General features: G+C 37.7%; 1 protein-coding gene across 1 annotated transcript in view; it reads left to right on the forward strand.

Annotated features, from left to right (window-relative positions):
- The window catches only part of MALRD1 (MAM and LDL receptor class A domain containing 1), an 803,589-nt gene that overhangs the window by 469,946 nt on the left and 311,436 nt on the right, over positions 1-22,207 (forward strand). The window contains exons 28-29 of the mRNA XM_032425534.1: positions 15,051-15,296; positions 16,861-17,018. Of these exons, the coding sequence (XP_032281425.1) occupies positions 15,051-15,296; positions 16,861-17,018 (404 nt within the window). The remainder of the gene's footprint in view (positions 1-15,050; positions 15,297-16,860; positions 17,019-22,207) is intronic.

The following is a 22,207-nucleotide window of genomic DNA, read 5'->3' on the forward strand; positions in this document are numbered from 1 at the left end:
AGACAGCTGAAAATCCCTCATGATTATATCTCCACTAATTCCGTGCATGAATTTTGGAGTGAGAGGACATGGATTGAGTTCTGTCTCCAGTAGTGACTGGTTTATTCTCTCCATGATTGCTCTTACAATTTGATGCAGAACAAATACGATCATACACGTGTATGTACATGCAGGTCCATGTAAGTTTATTTCTACACATGCCCACACATATGAAAGTGTTTGTAAATTATCAAGTGCTATAAAATATTCATTTTCATCTCAAGTAAGATTGATTTGATTCTTATCCACAAGCATGCTGTGACTCATGCCTGTTTTTATTAATATGTCTCTTTTCAAATGTTGGAAAGGCATTTTCTATTCTCTGTATTTCTTCCATGAATTGTACTCTTCTTTTTAAGGCAGCTTAGTATCCGGTTCCTTAGTATCCAGTTGGTGTGACCCCAGTCACCCCATGTCCCCTGGTGTCAGAGATCTTTCATGGCATTCACAATGTCATTCAGTTCTCTCACCATACATTGAACTGTGTGATTAGTGAATCTTTAGTATAACTGCATACATGGGTGTTATTTTTAAACTCCATTAGGACAGAGATGTGACCATTTGCTTCTTGTTATTTCTTGGTTTTTCTCTTTGGCCTAGGATTTTAGACAATGGACTATAATGACAAAGAACACAATTTCAGTGTTAGTTTCTTTTGGGTCTAAATCCTAGCTCTGCTACATGCCAATAATATGAATGTTCACAAATTAATGAATTTTGGTGTAAAATCAAGATAATATTTATTTTTCAATGTTGTGAGAATTAGAAGTAACATATATATCTGGTATTGGTTGCCATTCAATTAAGTTTAGCTATGGTAATGAAAATGATGACTACTAATGAATGTTTTCATTTTTTTAACCAAAGCATATGTTCGTCTAAATTTGTTTTGATATAGTTATTTAAGTTGTGATCTGTTTTTTTCCCCAAAATCTTATAATTATTCATTTATATTTCAAAACAGCCTTGTAAGTGAGGTCAGTTGTAATTACTGTTACAGTAATGGAAACAGTTTTATACAGAAAGGTTAAAAGAACTGATTAAGAGATTTTTTTTTTAAAGACTTTTTATTTATTTATTTGACACAGAGAGAGAAATAGAGAGCACAAGCAGGGGGAGTGGCAGGCAGGCAGAGAGAGAGGGAGAAGCAGGCGCCCCGCTGAGCAGGGAACCCGATGCGGGGCTCAATCCCAGGACGCTGGGATCATGACCTGAGCCGAAGGCAGCTGCTTAACTGACTGAGCCACCCAGGCGCCCCAAAAGAACTGATTAAGATCAGACTTTGAATCACTGAAGTTCTGTGAATTGACCTCAATGTGGTGATTTTTGGTGCTATGATTAGTTAACTCTTTTGCTTCCTGTGATTAGCCTTCTCTCATCAAAGGTGAAATTTGTGGTGCTAAAACTATCTTGCATTTGCACATCTTCATCAAAATTATCTGGCCTCTTGATTATGCAGCAGAAAAATCTAAAAAAAAAACCCTAAAAAAATAGAGAGCTTTTTTTTTTTACATTGTTTGTTATTTACAAAAGTGTTACATTTTTTAAAAACTTCAAAGGAAGTTACCTTTGAATACCTTAATTACTTCAATTCCTTCACCCTTCAATTCATTTCTCAACCTATTCTTTGTAATTTATGACTATTCCCCTTTCTCTTTATAAATACATTGGATGGATGGATGGATGGATGGATGGATGGATGGATGGATGGATGGCTGGCTCGCTAGCTAGCTATGGTTACTCTCCAGCAAATTTCAGGGAAAATTCAGCATTATCATTCTCCAGAGATAACAGTTGAATATGGCAGTAGAGTCAATATTTTCTAAGGTGTGATTAGCTGTGATAATACATCTTGGCTGATTTATAGACTTCGAAGCCATTTATTATTTCCTGCCAACTCGATTTTCTCATCTATACAAAAGGATCCTGGTCTCTACATCTCCGTGGGGAATGAGATGAGAAGAAAATAATATATGTTAGTATTCTATAAAAATAAGGTATTTATATTATTTTCCAGCCTGATTCTAATTTCTCTTTTTTACAAATAATAATAGAATAGAGCTTTATTCTGCCTCAAACTTCTCCGCACCCCCCCGACTCCCACTTGAGTAAAAGTTTACATCATTCACCGAGTTTTTTTATGCCAAACTTCAAAGCAATTCTTGACTTCTCCCACTCTGATTATCCACCTTCAATCTGTCAGAAATTTCTATGGCCTCATTCTTAAAAACATTTTCAAATTTCATTCCCTTTTTACTACCACCTGCAATCACTCTAACGATAATAATGATAGCTCATATTTGTTAAGTACTCACTATGTTCCAGGCACTGCCTATATAATACTCTTAATACTGCTAACGTGAACCTACTTCATTGCCTAACTGGGTTACTGTAATCAGCTCCTAATTGGTCTCCTTTTATGCTTTCATGCTACTCTCTATTGTCCACTTCGCATTTACTAGCCAAAGATTTTTTTTTATTTTTTTATGTTCTTAATTATCCCATGATTCTAGGCAAAAACTGCCAGTAGCTCCCCATCTCAGAGTAAAGCCAAAGTCTTCACAATGGCCATGCAGACTGCCTACTGGCACCCCCGTCTCTCCTCCCCTAACTTAGACCATGCTCTTTAGGATCTAGCCACATGGGCTTCATGATGACCCTCCATAACTCTAAGATCTTTCCCACCAGAAGGCCTTGAACTTGTGATTCCTTTGGCCTACCTCACATGGTGTTATACTTCACTTTATTTAGGTTCTTTACTCCAGTGTTAGGAAACTTTAAGTCAGATACATACTAGATGTAATAACTTTGGAAATTGCACTCTTTCTTATTATTAAATGCTACGTTTGAAAATAGAGATAATTAAAATTGTGGAAACAGCTCAAATGTCCATCAACTGAAAAATAGATAAAGAAGTGGTATATATGTACAATGGAACATTACTCAGCTGTCAGAAATAATGAAATCTTACATTTGCAATGACATGCGTGAAGCTGGAGAGTTTTTTGCTAAGTAAAATACGTCAGAGAAAGACAAATACAATATGATATCACTCATATGTGGAATTTAAGAAACAAGCAAGGCGGGGAAAAAGAGAGAGAGACACAAACCAAGAAACAGACTCTTCACTATAGAGAACAAACTGCTGGTTACCAGAGGCGTGGAGGGGGCGATGCACTGAATGGGTGATGGGCATTAAGGAGGGCACTTGTCCTAGTGAGCCCTATGTTATATGCAACTGATGAATCACTGAAGTCTACTCCTGAAACTAATATTATACTGTATGTTAACTAAGCGGAATTTAAATAAAAACTTAAAAAAGGATGAAAATAGAGGTAACTAACATTTCTTATAATGTTGTTATGAGGACTAGAGATAATATTCATCAAGTACCCAGCACAGAGTGCAGCATGTAGGAGGTAATGAGTAACTAGTAGTTACCATCATGACTAATTTTATCACCCATTTATACATTGTTCTGCAGTCATTTTTAACTACACCTTTTATACATATGCAAATTCATATATGTAATACTCTCACACATGCATGCACGAATATACACATTTATATGTAACATGTGAATTATGCAACACACACATACGTAATGTGTGTGTATATGGACATACATGCATGCTAGCATATGCACACACACACACAAATACCAGAGAACAATTTTATCCTAGTTTGATGGTACATGTTTTAAGGAGAGAGCCCATATGCTAATTCTGTTTCAAAAGACTTTTGTACTCCATTCATTATGAATGATGTATACAAAGTAAAAAATATGTATATTGAAACAAATTCAAACCTAATTTATCCCAGTTAATTTGAAGCATAACTGGAATGGTGTTTAGGCATACAAGTACTTTGGGTTTGTTTTGCTTCCTATTAATAGAATTTAGCTTTGATGACTTGTTTTCTTTTATTTTCTCCTTTGAATTAGATAATTGTCTTAGTTTCATTACATAGAATTTGTTTTCACCAGGTTGGCAAGGTTTACAAATGGAAATTGCTTTGTTATAGATCAAATTATACAAAGGTAGCATTAAATCGGAATTGTGACTGTAGAATTCTGTCTATAGACATAATAGGGAAATCTTTGATGAAAGTGTCAGAAATGTATATTTTGAACAAATTGAATAGCTACTGTTACTATCAAAAAAGAAGAAAGAAACTCAGGAATGTTTGTCATTTTCATCACAGTAAATAGGTCAGAGGTGATTGACTCTCTTTCTCTAATATCCTCAGTCTTGGCATCTCATAGTTCAGCAATCCAAACATAGCCCTATCCTGTCATTTTTGTCTAAAAACCAAAATGCCAACTCATCTTCCAGTAAGCCATATCCTGGAAGGCTGTCACTTGCTCATAGCTATGTGCCCTCCTCCTTGCTCTCTTCAGTTCATTCATTCATTTGTTCATTCCTTTGTTCATCCAGAAAAATGCACAGTGAGCATTTTCTGAGTACATGGTAGTTTCTATCCCCCATGGGCACTATAGACTAGCAGTGGAAAAGGTCATTACAACATAACCACGTAGACAAGTACAATGAATGTTATTAAAGTTCTGTGAAGAAGAGCTGCCTCGTATGGCAAGAGGCTGTAATGGATGGTCTTGACCAATCAAAACTTTTTTGCAGAAAATGGATATTGAGCTGAAATGTGCAAGATTTTCGAAGAGAGATTTCTAGAGGCAGGTGGCCCAGCATATGTAAAGTATCTGTGGTTGGAGGGGCTGCAAGAAGGCTAGTAGGTTTTTGTGGTGGGGAGTTGAGGGGGACCATGAGATGAGGCTGGAAAGGTGAGTAGAGTTGAATCTATGTCCATTAGTCCATTAACAAATTTGGTCTTTACCTTAACTCTGATAGGAAGCCATTTAATGATGTACAAGCAGAAGAGTGATCCAGTTTGCCTTTTGAAAACATTACTCTGTTTACAGTGTACAATATGCATTTTAGGAGACTAACATGGATGCAGAGCCATCAGTTCGGAAGCTGTTTCATTAGTCAAGGAGAGACATGAATGTCCCTTGAGAAGTGGGTGATTCAAGAAATATTTAGAAAGTAAAATGGGACAATGTTAGTGGTTGGTTGAATATGGGCAATGAAGGAGAAGCAGGGATCAAGGATGACTACAGGATTTCTTCTGAATTCTTTTACCACTACCTACCTTCCCTATTTGTTCTATCTTATGTAGTTCATACTCCACTATAAATGTAGTCGGGATCTTAGATATTTCATAGAGCATTTCATTCCTTATATTTACTTTTCTAAACTGTAATTTGGTTCTTCCTTAATTTCAGCATTTCCTCCTCAGCCATCTGGAGTGTAGAGAGTGTTCAATCTTCCATTTACCGTAAACCATGGTTTCCAGAAAACTGTCAACATTCTTGTCCCTCAGTCCAGGTTAATACTCATCAGAGGAGCTTTAGCCTGTTTTGGATTCCCCAACTATAACTGTACTACTTGAATCCTTTCTTTATCCTAGATAGACGCCCTGGCATGTTATTTTTAAATAAAGCGAAAATTTATTTAAATACACATAGTATGAAAAATGGGCTAGATTAAAAAAATATTTTCCTCTGACTTCTGTCTTTATGTTCTATTTCCAGAGGAACTGCTAATTTCTTATGTATCTTTCCAGAGACATTCATTAAATACACCAGCATGGGGGCGCCTGGATGGCAACAGGCTGTTAAGCATCTGACTCTTGGTTTCGGCTCGGGTCATGATCTCAGGGTCTTGGGATCGAGCCCACAATGGTATTCGTGCTCACTGCAAAATATGCTTGAGTTTTTCTCTTCCTCTCCCTCTGCCCCAGTGGCTCATGCTCTCTCTCTCTCCCTCCAAAATGAATAAACAAATCTTAAAACACACACACACACACACACCCCAGCATGTGTGTTTTGTTGTGCATGTGTATGTATTCCTCTTTCCACTTGAAAAATATTATCTTTTATTCTATATGCCAAAGTAAATTTCAAAGGTTTAAAATATTTAAATATTTTAAAAAGAAAAAAATGAAATTGTACAGCAATCATACAGTACTAGAAAAAATATGGGAGAATTTTATTTAATATTGGATTGTCAAAAGCCATAAAAGGAAAGATTGACAAATTTGACTGCATGAAAGTACAAAATACAAATTTGCCTGCATGAAAGTACAAAATACAGTTTTCCTGAAGTGATTTTGATCTTGAGATTTATGCCTAGATCATACTTCTAGCCCTAGCTCTCTGTCTCATGGTAGTGGCTTTATTTGTGATGTCTTAGAGCCAATTCTCCTTAAATACTCAAAGCCTCTATCAAGTACACTGAAAAACAATAAAATATTAATATATTTTACATTTTCTGACAGCAGAAATAATTCACTGGACTGTCTTCATGTTATCTCTGATAGTTGAATTTGAAACTTCAGAAAATGATGATTTTAAATGATCAAGCTCATTACCGTACCTTTTTAAATATGATGCACTAGAAACTCAAGGTATACAAATTGTTCACCACCAAGATGTCAGCAATTTCCTCCAAGTCAGAATCATGAAGGAATATTCATTTTTTTTATTTTTTATTTTTATTTTTTTAAGATTTTATTTATTTGAGAGAGAGAATGAGAGACAGCATGAGAGGGAGGAGGAGCGGAGGGAGAAGCAGACTCTCCGCTGAGCAGAGAGCCCAACACGGGACACGTTCCCAGGACTGCAAGATCCTGACCCAAGCCAAAGGCAGTTGCTTAACCAACTGAGCCACCCAGGCGCCTGGAATATGAATTTTTAAAAAGTACCTTTAGATTTCTTGTTTGAGTGCTTTTCCTGCACAGGATTAGAACTAGTTGAATGTTAGCATGCAATGTTAGCATAGCATTTCTTAATGGTTAAGTATTAAAACTGGGTAATTAAAAAACTGAGGAATAAACCATTCTTTCTGGAAATATCTTTTTGAATGAACATGAGTGGCAATCTAGTGTAAATTTTGTCATGCTGATCAAGGCTGTAGGAAGTGTTCTTTGAACATTTGAATTACAACTATTTGGAATGAAGAAGATGGAAGCTACCGGAACAGTATTTGAGCCAATCTGCAGTTTGTTCTCAGTCGAGGGCTGAGCCCAGGGCCCAAGAAGCCTGTAAGTACAGAAAATGCTGGTTTTTGAACAAGAGCCTTGGCCACACTGCAGTATTAAGCCACTTGGAACTGTGGTGGGCCTTCCTCCTCAAAGCTAAGAGCTTCTGTTCTACCTAGACTCCCTTCCAGGTTTTCCTTGTTTTCTTAACACAAATCCCAATTCCTCTACCTGTTTTCTTTGTCCATTCCATAAGGCTACTGTCATCTATTTTATGGGATTTCTTTCCACGCGTTACCTCCTTTTGTGCTAACAGTAAAGTAGATAACACAGGATCTTCACATTTTCAAGTCTTTGCTGCAAATTACTAAGGGGAAAGATCAAGAGGCTTAAAAAATAACAAATATGAAGGACTTCCAAATGTTTCAGGATCTCCCAAAGCAACTGGTCTTGTTTTTTTTTTGTTGTTGTTGTTTGTTTGTTTGTTTTGTACCTACTGCAAAAAGCCAAGAAGAACCATAAGGGTTTTATTTTCTATCCTTATATCCCTTAGAAGGTTTGGCTGCTCCACTGAACTCTCTTGCCACATATATAGAATTGCAAAGTGAGAAAAAGAAAAGTAGCCCTTGGCATCTGGGACCTGGCCTGGTACTGTATCATTTAGGCCTTGGTGTTGCTATGAGCTGGTGGTTCTCCTGTTGAACATAAACAATTTCACAGAGTGTCAACATCAGACAAAGCCACTCTGGAACCATGGATCAAGATAAAAACAAGATCACTTTGTAAGCATGAGTGAACGCAGACAAAACACGACCGTTGTCTTGGCCAAAAAAATAACCAAACATCCCCATATCTTGACTTATAGGAGTGCTTCCAACCTATTATAACTTTAGCCTAGTCTAGTCTTCCCTTTGTTAGGTAAGAATCATTAAGATACCCAGGGCGCCTGGGTGGCTCAGTTGGTTAAGCGACTGCCTTCGGCTCAGGTCATGATCCTGGAGTCCCGGGATCGAGTCCCGCATCAGGCTCCCTGCTCAGCAGGGAGTCTGCTTCGCCCTCTGACCCTGCCCCCTCTCATGCTCTCTCTATCTCATTCTCTCTCTCAAATAAATAAATAAAATCTTAAAAAAAAAATTCTTTAAAGATAGCCAATCACATAATTATCTCTGCTTCCTGATAGCACCCAATCTGGATCAAAATTCCACTTTCTTTGACCCTCCCCAAAATAACCTACCCAAAGCCCTAATCCTATTAAGTCATTTCCCCTACCCTCACTGAACTATCCCATGGTTCCCCACAGTATTTGTTCTCCATCACTGCAACAAGTAATGAACTCAACTTTATCCAACTACAGTGTGCCCAGTAGTCTCTGACTAGAGGGCAATGGTAAGACAGAGAAAATGGGGTCAAGATTGTAAAGTACCTGTGGGCCATTTTAAGGATGTTGGCTTTTAATTCTGAGTGAGAGGGGATGCCATTGGAGGATTTTATTTTTTTAACTTTTAAAATTGTATATTTTTAAAAAATTTGTGATAGTTTCCAATTCACAGAAATATTGCAATAACACTACAGAATTTATACTTCATCCACATTTGCAGATTATTATCAATTTACCCATTTGTTTTATATAAATCTTACTTTCAAGTCATTTCAGAGCGAGTTGCAAATACTGTCTCACCCTTTTACCTCTAAATAATGCATTGTCTGTTTCCTAAAATAGAGAATGTTCACTTACATGTATAATCAATTAACACTGATACAGTATTATTATTCAATTTATAGGCCTCATTCAGAGTTTATCAATTGTCCCCAAAATGTCCTTTTATGTAATTTTTGTTTTTTGTCTGGTTCAGGTTCTAATCAAGGATCATACTCTGCATTTAGTTTTTAAGTATCTTTATATTTCTTTAATGTACAGGAATTACTCAGCCTTTGTCTTCTTTGACACTGATATCTTTGAAAAGTAAAGACCTTTTATTTTGTAGAGTATCCCCCAGCTGGTATTTGTTGGTTTCTCCTTATATTTAGTTTCAGTTCATTCAGTTTTGGTGAAAATGCTGTATATTAATTTGTTACCTTTTCTTGAAAACCCATTGATCATATGTTTCTGAATCAATTTCTGAATGATATATCCTGACCCACTGATCATTCTGTCTATATGTAAGTCAGTGCCACACAGTGTTAATTACTATAGCTTTATACAGTTTTTTGAAATCAGATGTTGTATATCTGACACAGTTTTTGCTAATCTAGGTGCTTTGCATTTTCATATACATTTTAGAGTCACTTTGTTAATTTTTACAAAAGTCCTACTGAAATTTTGACTGGGATTATATTGGAATCATAGAAAAATTTGAAGAGAATTGAGTTCCTAACAATATTAAGATTTATGATCCATAAGCCTTATATATATCTCCATTTATATAGGGTCTCTTTCCTATCAGTATTTTGTAGTTCTCAGTATAAAGGCCAGATATCATTTTGTTAAATTTATCCCTAGAGTTTTGTGTTTTGAAATGCTCTTCGAAAGGACTTGTTTAAAATTTTAGATTCTAGTTATTTATTTCTAGCATACAGAAATGTAATTGATTTTTGTGTATTGATGACATATAATCTTGCTAAACTTATTTGTTATTACAAAGAACTTTCTGTAGATTTTTTACTATTGTAAGATGAATGCGTTGAGCACATTTATGCTTTACTTTCTTTGCCTGATAATTCCATCATCTCTTTTGTATCTATATTTGCTTTTATTGGCTATTTTCCCCTGGTTATTGATCACATTTTCCTGCTTCACATACCAGTATTTTTATTTTAAGATTTTATTTATTTATTTGAGAGAGAGTAAGATCACAGAGGGGGAGGGAGAGGGAGAAAAAAACTCACCACTGAGCCTGATGTGGGGCTCGATCCCAGGATCCTGGGATCATGACCTGAGCCGAAGGCAGACGCTGAACCGACTGAGCCACCCAGGCGCCCACAAAGTAGTAATTTTTAATTTGATGCTGGAATTGTGAATTTGTGTTGCTAAGTGTTGAAACTTGGTATATTTCCTTAAAAAGCATTGAACTTTGTTCTAGAGGCACTTAAGTTGCTAACAGTTCCGTTTGGTCCTTTGAGGTTTATTTTTAAGTTTTTTTAAAGACAGATAGAAGTCAGCAATTTCTTTGATATTAATATTTTTGAAGTATAGTTAAACATACAATACTATATTATTTTCAGGTGACAACAGTGATTTAACAATTAGACACATTACAAAATGCTCATCACAATAACTATAGTTACCATCTGTCATCATATAAAGTTATTACAATATTACTGATTATATTCCCTATGCTGTACTTTTTATCCCTGTGACTTATTTATTTTATAGCTGGAAGTTTGTATTTCTTTGTCACTTTCCTCTTTGCAAATTTCCTCTGTATTTTTTTTTAACTCAGGAAACTTTAGTTTTTAAAGTAATCTAGTGTAAAAACAAGTTGAGGTTAAAAGAATATGTTCAGAGAGTGACTATGTTCAGCTTTGCAGGCCATATGGTCTTGATTGCAACTACTTAACTGCCATTTTAGTGTGAAAGTAACCATAGATAATGTGTAAACAAGTGGGCATGGCTAAGTCCCAATAAAACATTATTTACTTAAACAGATGGTAGGCCAGATATGGTTTTAAGATTATAGGTTGCCAATCCAATCCATGGTCTAGAGTTTACTTCCTTCTAGAGTTACTTTCCCCCATACTAAAGTGTACCCTTCTGGAATTCCTACTGAATGCCTTACGTATTCACCAAGGACTATACATTCTGGCTGATAGAAACTCAAAGATATGTGGCCCTCTGTGACCTCTGGTAATTTTTCAGCATATAGCTCCTAGTTATTCTCTTAGAAATTGTTCTCAGTTTCTCTTTCTGGATTTTATCCTACAAATATAAAAACTAGAATTCAGACAAAGACTGAAGCATATCTCTGGATCTCCTTCTCCGTATAGCACCCTTTCCTCCACCACCCAGCATTGGAAATTCTAGCTGTCCCAGACTGTTTCCTCAACTATGTGTAACCCCATTTTTTGCTGTGCTGACCCTATTGGAGTTATAGTCCAGAAGTGCCTCCATGCAGAAATCTAGGGGTGATCATAGGGTGTGCCTTTTTTCATTTCTCTGAGGGATCCCAAGCTTATATTTCCTGATGTTCAGTGTTTAAAACACTTGTTGTATATACTTTGCCCAAGTTTCTAGTTGTTTATTGCTGACGGATAATTCATACTTTATTACTCTTTCTTACTGTGTATATGCTGGGAGCAAACGTCTTCTTATTACTTACCTTGATATTCAAATTGTCTCTGATTTGGCCAGTAAGTTTCTCTAATAGCTGCCTCCTTGAGCCTTTCATCATAAAAATCATTCATGCTATAAATTTTTGAGCACTTTATTATTTTCTGGTACAAAAAAAAATCTAGGTTCATCTTGAATTTTTTTGTTCTTAGCTCCAGACTATTTTCTCAAGGGGTCCTGGCTCCTTTTAATGGCGAATAGTATTTAAATAGAGTTTGGGATAGAGGAGTGACATTCAATTATGTTAAAATGTCACATGGTTCTATTTTGTTTAATGGACCATAAGGGTCAGGGGTAAGGCACAGAGATCAGAAAGGAAAGTATTGTAATAAAATCACACAAAATGATAGTCACTTAGACCAAAATAGTAACAGTGAAAAATTATATATGTTATGGAATGAAAAGTTTTATACACACACACACAAACACAGACACATATATGTGTTTTTATATATAACATCCAAACCAAATTTTGAATGGAGGCCCACCTTGTAACTGAGGATTGGCCCACCTTGGGCCAAAATTTGGTTTGGATGTTAAGACTGACAGTACCGATTGTACACTAAAAGTGTTGAAAATATCTATTACTCACATAATGAGGCCTTCTGGGACATCAGGGTAGCTCCAAGGCATGTCCAAAAGTAGTTTCAGAGGGCAAGGAAAGGAAACTGATTTAGAGTTTTCTGGTGGTTGGAGGGTGGGACTGGGGTGAGAATTTCTGTGCACAGATAAGGGCATGCTTGGTTCGAAACTCCTGCCACTAAGGGGAGCACCTGGGCTAGCTTCCTAGGTTTCCAGATGTTGGACACAAAGGAAGCACTGTCAGCAATCAACTCAAACACCAAAAAGTGGAGTCAGACCCTACTACATAGACAAGATTTGTTTTTCCTCCGAGTAGCTGGAGTTATAGAGTTGCCATAAACACAGTTGAGGAAGGCTGTTCACTGGAAAAGTTTGGAGGCAAAGAATCAGTTTGCATTTCAGCAAGTTAAGCTTCAGATGTCTCTAAGATTTATTTACATTGGAGGTTTTTTACTTTCATAATTTGTTCTTTTTTGTAAAAATAAACTGCCCACTAAGAAGGTCTCTGCCTAATTTGAATAATGTATTTTTATTAAAAATCAAAGTTACATAATTCCATAAAAGCTTTAGTACCCGAATCGCTTAAAGATATGCACCCTCCCTCTTAGTAGCTGATTTCTTTGGACAAAACAACAGACATGGAAAATAATTTGGAAATAGGTAAATAACATTAGTTGATGACTTTCCTTGATATTTACCAAAAAAAGTGTTTTATGGGTAGGACACATGATAGCAGTGAAATTGTCTTTATTAGTGTGAAGGGCTTTCTGTTCAAAATAATCTTATGTAATATTTAAATTATTGTGTTTTTTAAATTGTGTAGCTATTTATGTTTTAGAAATTTAAAAATTATTATTCTAAAATATTGGCTATGTCAGTTGTGTAATATATGCCAATATATTATCTGTGATGTGTTTCCATTTAGAAACATGTTCAAATTACTTTCTTGTTTGTTTTAAAAGAATTAAATTTTAGCTTGATTCAGTCTCTTTGGAGAAAAGCATCTTAAGAACCAGTTTTGTTTTTACTCCCCAAACAAATTGGAATTGGCAGAATCAATACAAATGCCAACTTGTGTAAAATTAAATGATCTAGTAATTTCGCAGGCTCTCAACAGCCCCATGAGAAGTAATGCATCTGGTAGTCAACACTACCATTTTAGTTCATTGGTGGTCTGGTCTTGTGGTAGTTGACCTGGATCATTGCTCTTCTTTTCAAGTCAATAGATTTAAAAAATAGTTCAGAAGACAATAGACCTAGGTCCAAATTGTATCTCTGCTCTTGAAAAATCACCAAGTCATTTAACATCTATAATCCTCGTTTATTTTTCATCTATAAATGAAGGTTAATGTATGTGCTCTCCATTTTTATGTAGCTCAGAAATGCTTTAATGTTATGATTCTGAGTCAAGCTCTGTGATTGAAACATTAAAGGCCTTTTGTGTTACCCCGAATCTGCTAAAACTGAACTGGACAGCTAAATAAAAATAGTTTAATCCCACGCTGCAAGAAAGGAAAATGTTAGCAATTAACCCAGACAAGAAAGTTTTGTTAGAGGCAGAATGCATGGTTGAAACTTATTTTCAAAGGCTTTGCAAGTGTAAAGGGCATTTAATTAGGCAATTTTGAACAAACAGTCCAGAAACAGCTTAGCACGCAAAATGGCTAGAAGCCTTCAGAACACTACTCTTCTCCCCAGTGGTTTCTACATGGCATCCCATCCATTTCCTCCCACTTCCTCCCTCTTAGCCATCTATTTTCTAAAATGTAGGACTGATCCAGGACATGAAAGCTTCTTTATGAGATTTTATCAGCACTTTTCAGCTCCCAGAACACCTTCTAGTGAATCCCTGAATCACCCCCAGCTCTAATCCACACTAGTCCTCAGCTACCAGACAACCCCAGGCCTTGGAAGCTACCACGTAGAAATAAAACAGGGAGGCATTATCAGTTTCCGTATGTACCAGATGGGGAAGACAGGAAGGAAGAGAATTTCCGGTACTGTCGTGTCACGGAGCAACTGGGGAGTGGATATCCTAAGGTGGATCTTTGAATGAATTTTTCTACTAAAATATTGTTACCCTGGTGTTACACCCTATTGTAATATTGGAGCAGGATAATAATAATACCTTAAATGTGCATATTGAACTGCTTTGTCATTTCCAGAGCACTGTATTTCACTCATTCATGTATTTGACTAATATTTCCTGATCATTTACTAATGTCCAGGCTCTGCTCTAGGCACTGGGGATATCAACAATAGTCTCTTTAATTAGCTTAACTTCTGTAGGTTGTACTATTTTTTTTTCTCTTTTTAGATAAACTAAACTCGTCAAGGGTAGGATGATCCAAGTCTCATAGCTGAGAAGGATCAATACCAGCGTTCAAACTCAGGTCTTCAAAAACACTGCTCTTATTTTAAGCTTTCTGGGGGGGGGGGGGATCAGCGAAAAATAAAACTTTATTGTTGACATTTCTTTGTAGGGAAATTGTTTCTAAAATTCTAAACAATTGACAGATATAAATGCATTTTGGAGAAAAATCTGTTAGAAAGTTGAATATTACTTATATGTTCATATCCCTACTTCTGTGGAAATACTATATATATATATATTTGGTTTCTGATAAATATTAAAATGCATGGGTGGTAATGGAATGTACTTCCAAATACACCATAGTACATAAGCTCTTAGCACCCTAAAGATTTTGTTTCAGTATAAAAAATGGGAAGCCTCACTGGCTTTCAGATCTAATTTATATTCTTGAACTTAGCTTACAGGAAATGCTGTATTTGAAGAGTCTTGGGGTACTTTCCTAGATCAATAAAATGATACTTGATTTTTTTTTCATTTTGAATAATCCTTGTGAGTGATCTATTGGCCAGAACCCTGGAGGGGATCAGGAGAGAAAGATGGGGATCAGATAACTCATACTCCTAAGAACACCATGTTTCTTAATATGTTAAAGTGAATCTACTCTTACTAGCTTTTAAGCTTAGTGATGTGTTAGTAGTGTTTCCTCATCTTCATTTATTTTCTGTTTTCTAGGTTCCTGCCCTCCTGGCTATTGGGAATGTCAGAATGGCAAATGTTATAAACCAGAGCAAAGCTGTAATTTTGTAGATGACTGTGGAGATGGTACGGATGAAAATGAATGTGGTACCTCCTGTACTTTTGAGAAAGGCTGGTGTGGCTGGCAAAACTCCCTGGCTGATAACTTTGATTGGGCTTTGGGAGTTGGCTCTCATCAGAGCCTAAGACCTCCCAAAGACCACACACTTGGAAACAAAAATGGTAGGTTATGAGGCTTTTCTCATATTTACAGTGAGCATCTTATTGTCTTCCCTGACAGCAACTGGAGAGCTCTGGTGAGACTACCATGGGGCCATGGCGAGCGAGTCAAATATCTGATGAGTATATTTGTCTCCTAGGGCTGCCATCACAAAGTACTGGAAATGTAAACTATAGACATTATCTCACAGTTCTAGAAGCTAGATGGGAGAAATCAAGGTGTCAGTGGAACTGGTTCCTTTTCAGGGCTGTGAGGGAGAATCACCTGTTCTGTGCCTCTCTCCCAGCTTCTGGTAGTCTCACACATTACTTGGCTTATAGATGGTGTTCTCCTTTGTCTTTACATTGTCTTCCCTCTATGCACGTTTGTCTCTGTGTCCAAATTTACCCTTTTCATTACCACACAGTCTTCATGTGGATGAGGGCCCACTCTGATGATTTCATTTTAATTTGGTCATCCACAAAGGCCCTATTTCCAAATAAAGTCACTTCCACAGGGACTGGAAATAGGACTTCACCATCTTTGGGGAGGGGCATAATTCAACACATAACAGGGAGTAACCAAATTTTAATATTGTTCTGGTAATTGTAGATGGATGATAATGTATGCTGCCTTCGGGCACCTTTCCTAAATGACCCGTGTTTATAATTAATAACCCTGAATTCTGCCACTCATTGGATCGTTAGCACGTCATATAGCTTTTCAGATTCTCAAATTTCTCATCCGCAGGTGGAGAGAGCCCAGTTTTCCCTGTGTACCAAGCAGGGATTAGAGAAATGAGATGATACGTATGAAGGGAAAGCAGGTTTGGAAGCTGTAGAGGGTAACATGCAGATAACTGTAAAGTCACGCGTGTCATACGTGTTGGCAATGCCTCGTTTTTGCAGTGAGTAGATGGTCAAAGGACAAAGGATGTTAGCAGAATAAAGGACCCTGAATTCCTGGAAGCTACAGAATAGGAAAGAAGGTGTCTAAGTGTAACAACTCCTCAGGCCTCTGATACAACAAAACCCTCCAAGCTAAACTGACCACACCAGAGAAATGAAGGTCTGAGCTCCATGCAGACACTCGGCTGTACATTGATAAAATGTTTTGAGTATTTGGATACATAAATATAAAACTCATTATCTTCCATGTTACATATTAAGATTCTCAGCATTTTATTTGTGCACTCAGTAGATGACTGAATTTTTGGAAGTACGTTGTAATGCCTTTATTTATTTTTCATAGGTAACATCTTTGCATTGTTTTACAAGAACTGGAAAGTATAGGGAGCCCATTAAATGATTTCTATAACTATCTTGTTGATTCAGTGCCATAAATATCCTGTCACATCAGTTGATCTGCCTACTGTGAAGTACTCTGCTCAAAGCACAGACAGTTGGAAATTGTTCTGTCAGTGAGCTAGAAGCAAGGCTATTTGACTTTCTTTCTGTTTCAAATGGAAATGCCTTTGACAGCTCATATCCTATGAAATATAATTAAAAACCCTAACTAAGATGGAAAAGCTAAAAGGATCCCCTCATTGTTGTTTCTGTCCCATCTGAACGCTGTCCTTCTTCCTAGGGCACTTCCTGTATCTGGAGGCTACTCCGGTGGGCCTTCAGGGTGAAGAAGCACACCTCAAGAGTGCCGTGTGGCAAGAATCCAGCGCTGCCTGCACCCTAAGCTTCTGGTATTTCATATCTGCAAAAGCCACGGGGTCCATTCAGATCCTCATTAAGGTAGGATCTTCGTCTGTGATCCCTCTGAGCTTAGCGAAGATTCCTACAGGCAGCCCACGGCCAAAGAGAGTTTTCACAATTAGTCTAACTTGGCCAGAGAAAGCTTCCTTTTATCGTGGGGAGCTTCTACTTGGGGTTCAAATGCTCTGTGGGGTTTGATAAGCAGGGCATGGGAGCGAGCTTTGAGCTCAACATCATACCCTGTGGTTATGACTGAATCCCAGATATTCTTTTTATGATAACATTTAGTTGAAGACTCATAAATTTCTTCTTGGTGTCTCGACATTTCCTTGCCTATCCTTTTCAGTAAAAGAAAATAGATTATTTGTACATCTGAAGGGAGAGCAACTATCCATTTTAACTCCTGTGTGAGCAATCACAAAGGGAACTAATATTAGACATTTGAGTTCTAACCACACCGTGCCAAGGACTGAACTGCTCAGAAGAATGATCAAGGTGTGATTACATTGAACTACTTATTAACTATGACACCATAATGCATTTTCTTAGTGAGGATTAATTGGATGTTTCTGTCAGGGCTTTAATTTAGTATAACAAAGTGACAGTGTTCAGGGAACAAAATAACAAAGTATATGTTAATATTAATAAGATTTGGTTCATATACCTCTGCTCTTTGGCAAGTTAAAGCGGCAGCAAAAAGGAGATGAGTGTGTGTTTGTGTGTGTTCATTTCAAGAATCTAATGAGAATTCTGAGAAAGCTGACTTTAAAAACATGCTCTAGAGGCCACTGCTGTTTTATCACACACGAGCTTTGCTGGAGTGCCCTGGCACCGTTGGAGAACATCTGACTAGAATACCAAAGGGCTCCAATGTGTGAAGAGCTCATGGCTATAGTCTGTGTTTTATCCGAAACCTGAGGTAACTTTATAAGTTCGTATTCTTCTATAATCAGAAATGCCTGCCTGATAAAATACATGCAGCAAATACTGCAGTGAGTTATGCTTATATTTAAATAGAGAAGCTTAAATGTAATGCTGAAAGTTCTCACAAGAGTCTTTTGCTTGTACCCTACTGAACGGGATGCTTGGTTACACAGTGAAGGATTTTGCACCTGAAGGATTTTGCACCTGAAGGATTTTGCACCACTTTGTGGGTTTTGCTGTTAGTATTTGCTTCCCTCATGTTCACCTTTAATCCCTCTTACATTATAGTAACAAACGTTTACCATGAAATGTGAAGTTAAGCTATTTTGCTCTGTAAGTCTTCCTGTGAAGTTAGGTTGAACTCCTGTGGTTCCTCCAACTGATTCCTATGTGCATTTAACAGCATTTTTAAAGAACTATCTTCCTACCGTATTTTTTAAAACACAGTAACACTTATTACCAAAAAAAAAAAAAAGTATGCTTATTCTCCTTTACTGACATTTTTTGCAAAGAGAAATCTTTCATCGCATATATTGATTTACATTCAGGAATTTTAGGGCAATCATTTTATTTTGGTAATTAATATGATACATATTTTTGATCATCATTACAAAGTACTTCTTAGGCTGCTCTCTGTGTGGAACCATGCTGGATTTTAACCTGCTCATTAGGCTGAAAGCATCCTAGCCAGATGGCAAACACAATAGGGGCAGGGATTCTGTCTTTTCTTTCTTTCTTTACTTCTCTCTTTTGAAATGGTCTCAATTTATGCATGTGTTGCCTCCGGCTCAGTCTCCCCTGTCTATTCTCAGGAATGTCTCCTTCTGTGTTTCCCTCTTTTGCCTCCATACCAAACCTAACACAATGTGGCAGATTCAGCTTTTCACAAAACTTTCCTTGACCACTTTTGCCCACCATGATTACTCCTTCTCAGAGTGTCCCTCACAGCTCCAGAAATTCTTCTTTCTCACTAAAGGTTCAACTATATTTATTCGATTTCAACAGGTAGGTCATAAAATCTTGAGAGCAAGATCTTGAAGTTTTAATCTTAATGTCCCTCTGAGTTCTTCAGAGAAGGGATTGCAGAAAAGGATAGGTATCCTCCTAGAGCCCACTCCCAGCCTCAAGGCACCTCTTTTTGGGACAGTCCTTATGAAGGAATGACTGTTATGGGTTACATGCATGACAATAAATTCTAGTCTGGGAAAGGTGGTGTCGTTCAAGATGGCAGTGTAGGAAGACCCTAAACACAACTCCTTCCTTGGACACAACAAATTCATAGCTATGTATGTAATAGTTTTCCTCTGTAAACAAACAAACAAAAAAATCCCTGAGAACTAGATGGCTAGCATTTCCACAACAAAAGACAACAGAGACACTTTGAGAAGGACAGGAGAGGTAGAGACATGTCCTCCCTGGGACCCTATCCCAGATGCAGTGACCCCACAATTGGGAGGGATCCCCCAAATTTAGAATTCTCCCTCAAGGAGTGAAGGGCTTGTTCCCCACATCAGGCACCCTGACCTTGAGGGCTAGCACCAGAAAGATGAGCCTGCCAAATGCCTATTTTAAAAATAAATGGGGATGAAGACCAGGAGAATCATTGAACTATAAGGAACATATACCCAACTCTAAAAGGGCTCACATGCAAACCCACTCACGCTGAGCTCTAACACAAGAGGAACAGACTGAAAAGTACCTAGACCAGCAAGGGAGATCCACTTACTACTTTTAAAATGACTGCCAGGGAGGCAGGACCCCGTGAGGACTTTATCCAGGGATGGAAGTGCTGGTGCATGCCATTCTTGCCATTCATCCTAACTTCCTGGTGATGCAACAAATGGGTGCCATTTTTGGTGCCCTCCCTCTAGCTAACACGTGGAGGGCATGGTCGGCCCTCCCCACGCATAAGCAGGCTGGGGGACACACCCCTCGTTCCACTCACCCTGTGCATTATTGGAGCTACAACAAGGCAGATGAATGCCCTGAACCCCACCCACCCTGTGCACAACTGGGATGGTTAAGTGATGTGAGCCCCGATCTCCCTGCACAGCAGCTGTGGCCCTATCGGAGTCAGCATACTCATGCAGCCATAGAGCGCCTGGTTCTAGTGGCCAGGAAAGATGGTGCTTCTGAATCACATGGAAAACTCCTACACAAGACCACCCTTTCAAGACTGAGGGGGTAGCCATTTCACCTAATATATAGAGAGAAACAGAGAGAGGCAAAATGAGGAGAGAGAGGAATTTATTCCAAACCAAACAACAAGGAAAATCCTCAGAGAAAGACCTTAATGAAACTGAGATAAGCAACAAACTTAATAAAGAATTCATAGTAATGGCCGTAAAGATGCTCACTGATCTTGGGAGAAGAACAGATGAACACAGCAAGAACTTCAACAAAGTGACAGAAAAAAAAAAGAAAAAAACAAAACAAAACAAAACAAAAAAAAGCCAAAGTGACAGAAGATAGAAAGAAAATACCAAGCAGAGGTTAAAACTACACGGAGAAATACACTATAGGGTTTCAGCAATAGAATGGATGGAACAGAAGCATGAATCAGTGAACCAGAAGCACAGCAATGGAAAACACCCAATCACAGCAGGAAAACTAAAGCAAAAAAGAATTTTAAGAAGACAGGATGCCTTAAGGGACCTCCAGGACAGTATCAAGCAGAATAACATTTTCATTATAGGAGTCCCAGAAGGAGGAGAAAGAGAAAGGGCTAGAAAAATTCTCAAAGAAATAATGGCAGAAAACTTTTCCTAATTCTGGGAAGGAAAACAAATATCCAAGTCCAGAAAACCCAGAGAGTTCCAAATAAGGTGAACCCAACGGTGTCTGGGTGGCTCATTCAGTTGAGCGGCCAGCTGTTGGTTTTGGCTCAGGTCGTGATCTCATGGGTTGTGGAATCGAGCCCCACATCGGGCTCCATGCTCAGCGGAAAGACTACTTAAAGATTCTCTCCCTCTGCCCCTCCCTCTGCTCTCTCTCTCTCAGTCTCTCAAATAAATAAATAAATCTTTTTGAAAAAGAGAAAAGATGAACCCAAAGAGAAACACACTGAGACACATTATAATTAAAATGGTAAAAATTAATAATAAAGAGAAGAAATTAAAAGCAAGAGAAAAGCAACCCACTGTATAAAAGAGAACCATTATAAGGCTATCAGCAGGTTTCTCAGCAGGAACTTTACAGGTCAGAAGGGCATGCATGGCATGATATGTTATTCGAAGTGCTGAAGGGGAAAAAATCCCAACCAAGTATTCTCTACCTGGCAAGCTTATCATTCAGAATTGAAGAAGAGATTAAGAGTTTTCCAGGAAGGGCGCCTGGGTGGCTCAGATGGTTAAGCGTCTGCCTTCAGCTCAGGTCATGATCCCAGGGTCCTGGGATCGAGTCCCGCATCGGGCTCCTTGCTCAGCAGGGAGCCTGCTTCTCCCTCTCCCTCTGCCTCTCCCTCTGCTTGTTCTCTCTCTGTCTCTCTCGCAAATGAATAAATAAAAAATCTTTAAAAAAAAAAAAAAAAAAAGAGTTTTCCAGGAAGCAGAAGCTAAAGTAGTTCATCACCACTGAACCTGACCATAAAAGGAATGTCACAGAGGTACAGGTCTGTGATTCAACAGTCTTACACTGTACCTCTGAAACAAATAATACATTATATGTTTAAAAAAAAAAAGAAGAAGAAGAAGATAGCAGGAAGGGAAAAATGAAGGGGGGGAATCGGAGGGGGAGATGAATCATGAGAGACTATGGACTCTGAGAAACAAACAGGGTTCTAGAGGGGAGGGGGAGGGGGGATGGGTTAGCCTGGTGATGGGTATTAAAGAGGGCAAGTACTGAATGGAGCACTGGGTGTTATATGCAAACAGTAAATCATGGAACACTACATCCAAAAAAAAAAAAAAGGAATGTTAAAGGGGGTTTTCTAAGCTAAAAAGAAAAAGATACAAATACTAGTAGGAAAACATATGAAAGCTAAAAATCGAACTGGAAAAGACAAGTAATCAAGGTAGTGGTTCAACAACTTACAAAGCGAGTATGAAGGGTAAAAGACAAAAGTAGTAAAATTAATTAAAACTACAGTAATTAGTTAAGGGATAAATAAAATAAAAAAGATGTAAAATGTGTTATCAAAAATATAAAATGCACAGGAGGGTAGTAAAAATATAAAGCTTTAGAATATGTTCAGAATTAACTTACTGTCAACTTAAAGGAGACTGTTATATATGTGTTATATGTGAACCTCACAGTAACCACAAAGAAAAAACTTACAGTTAAGAACACAAAGGTAAAAGACAAAG

The sequence above is a fragment of the Phoca vitulina genome, unplaced genomic scaffold (assembly GCF_004348235.1).
Source record: "Phoca vitulina isolate PV1807 unplaced genomic scaffold, GSC_HSeal_1.0 scaffold33, whole genome shotgun sequence".
In the NCBI taxonomy this organism is placed as follows: domain Eukaryota; kingdom Metazoa; phylum Chordata; class Mammalia; order Carnivora; family Phocidae; genus Phoca; species Phoca vitulina.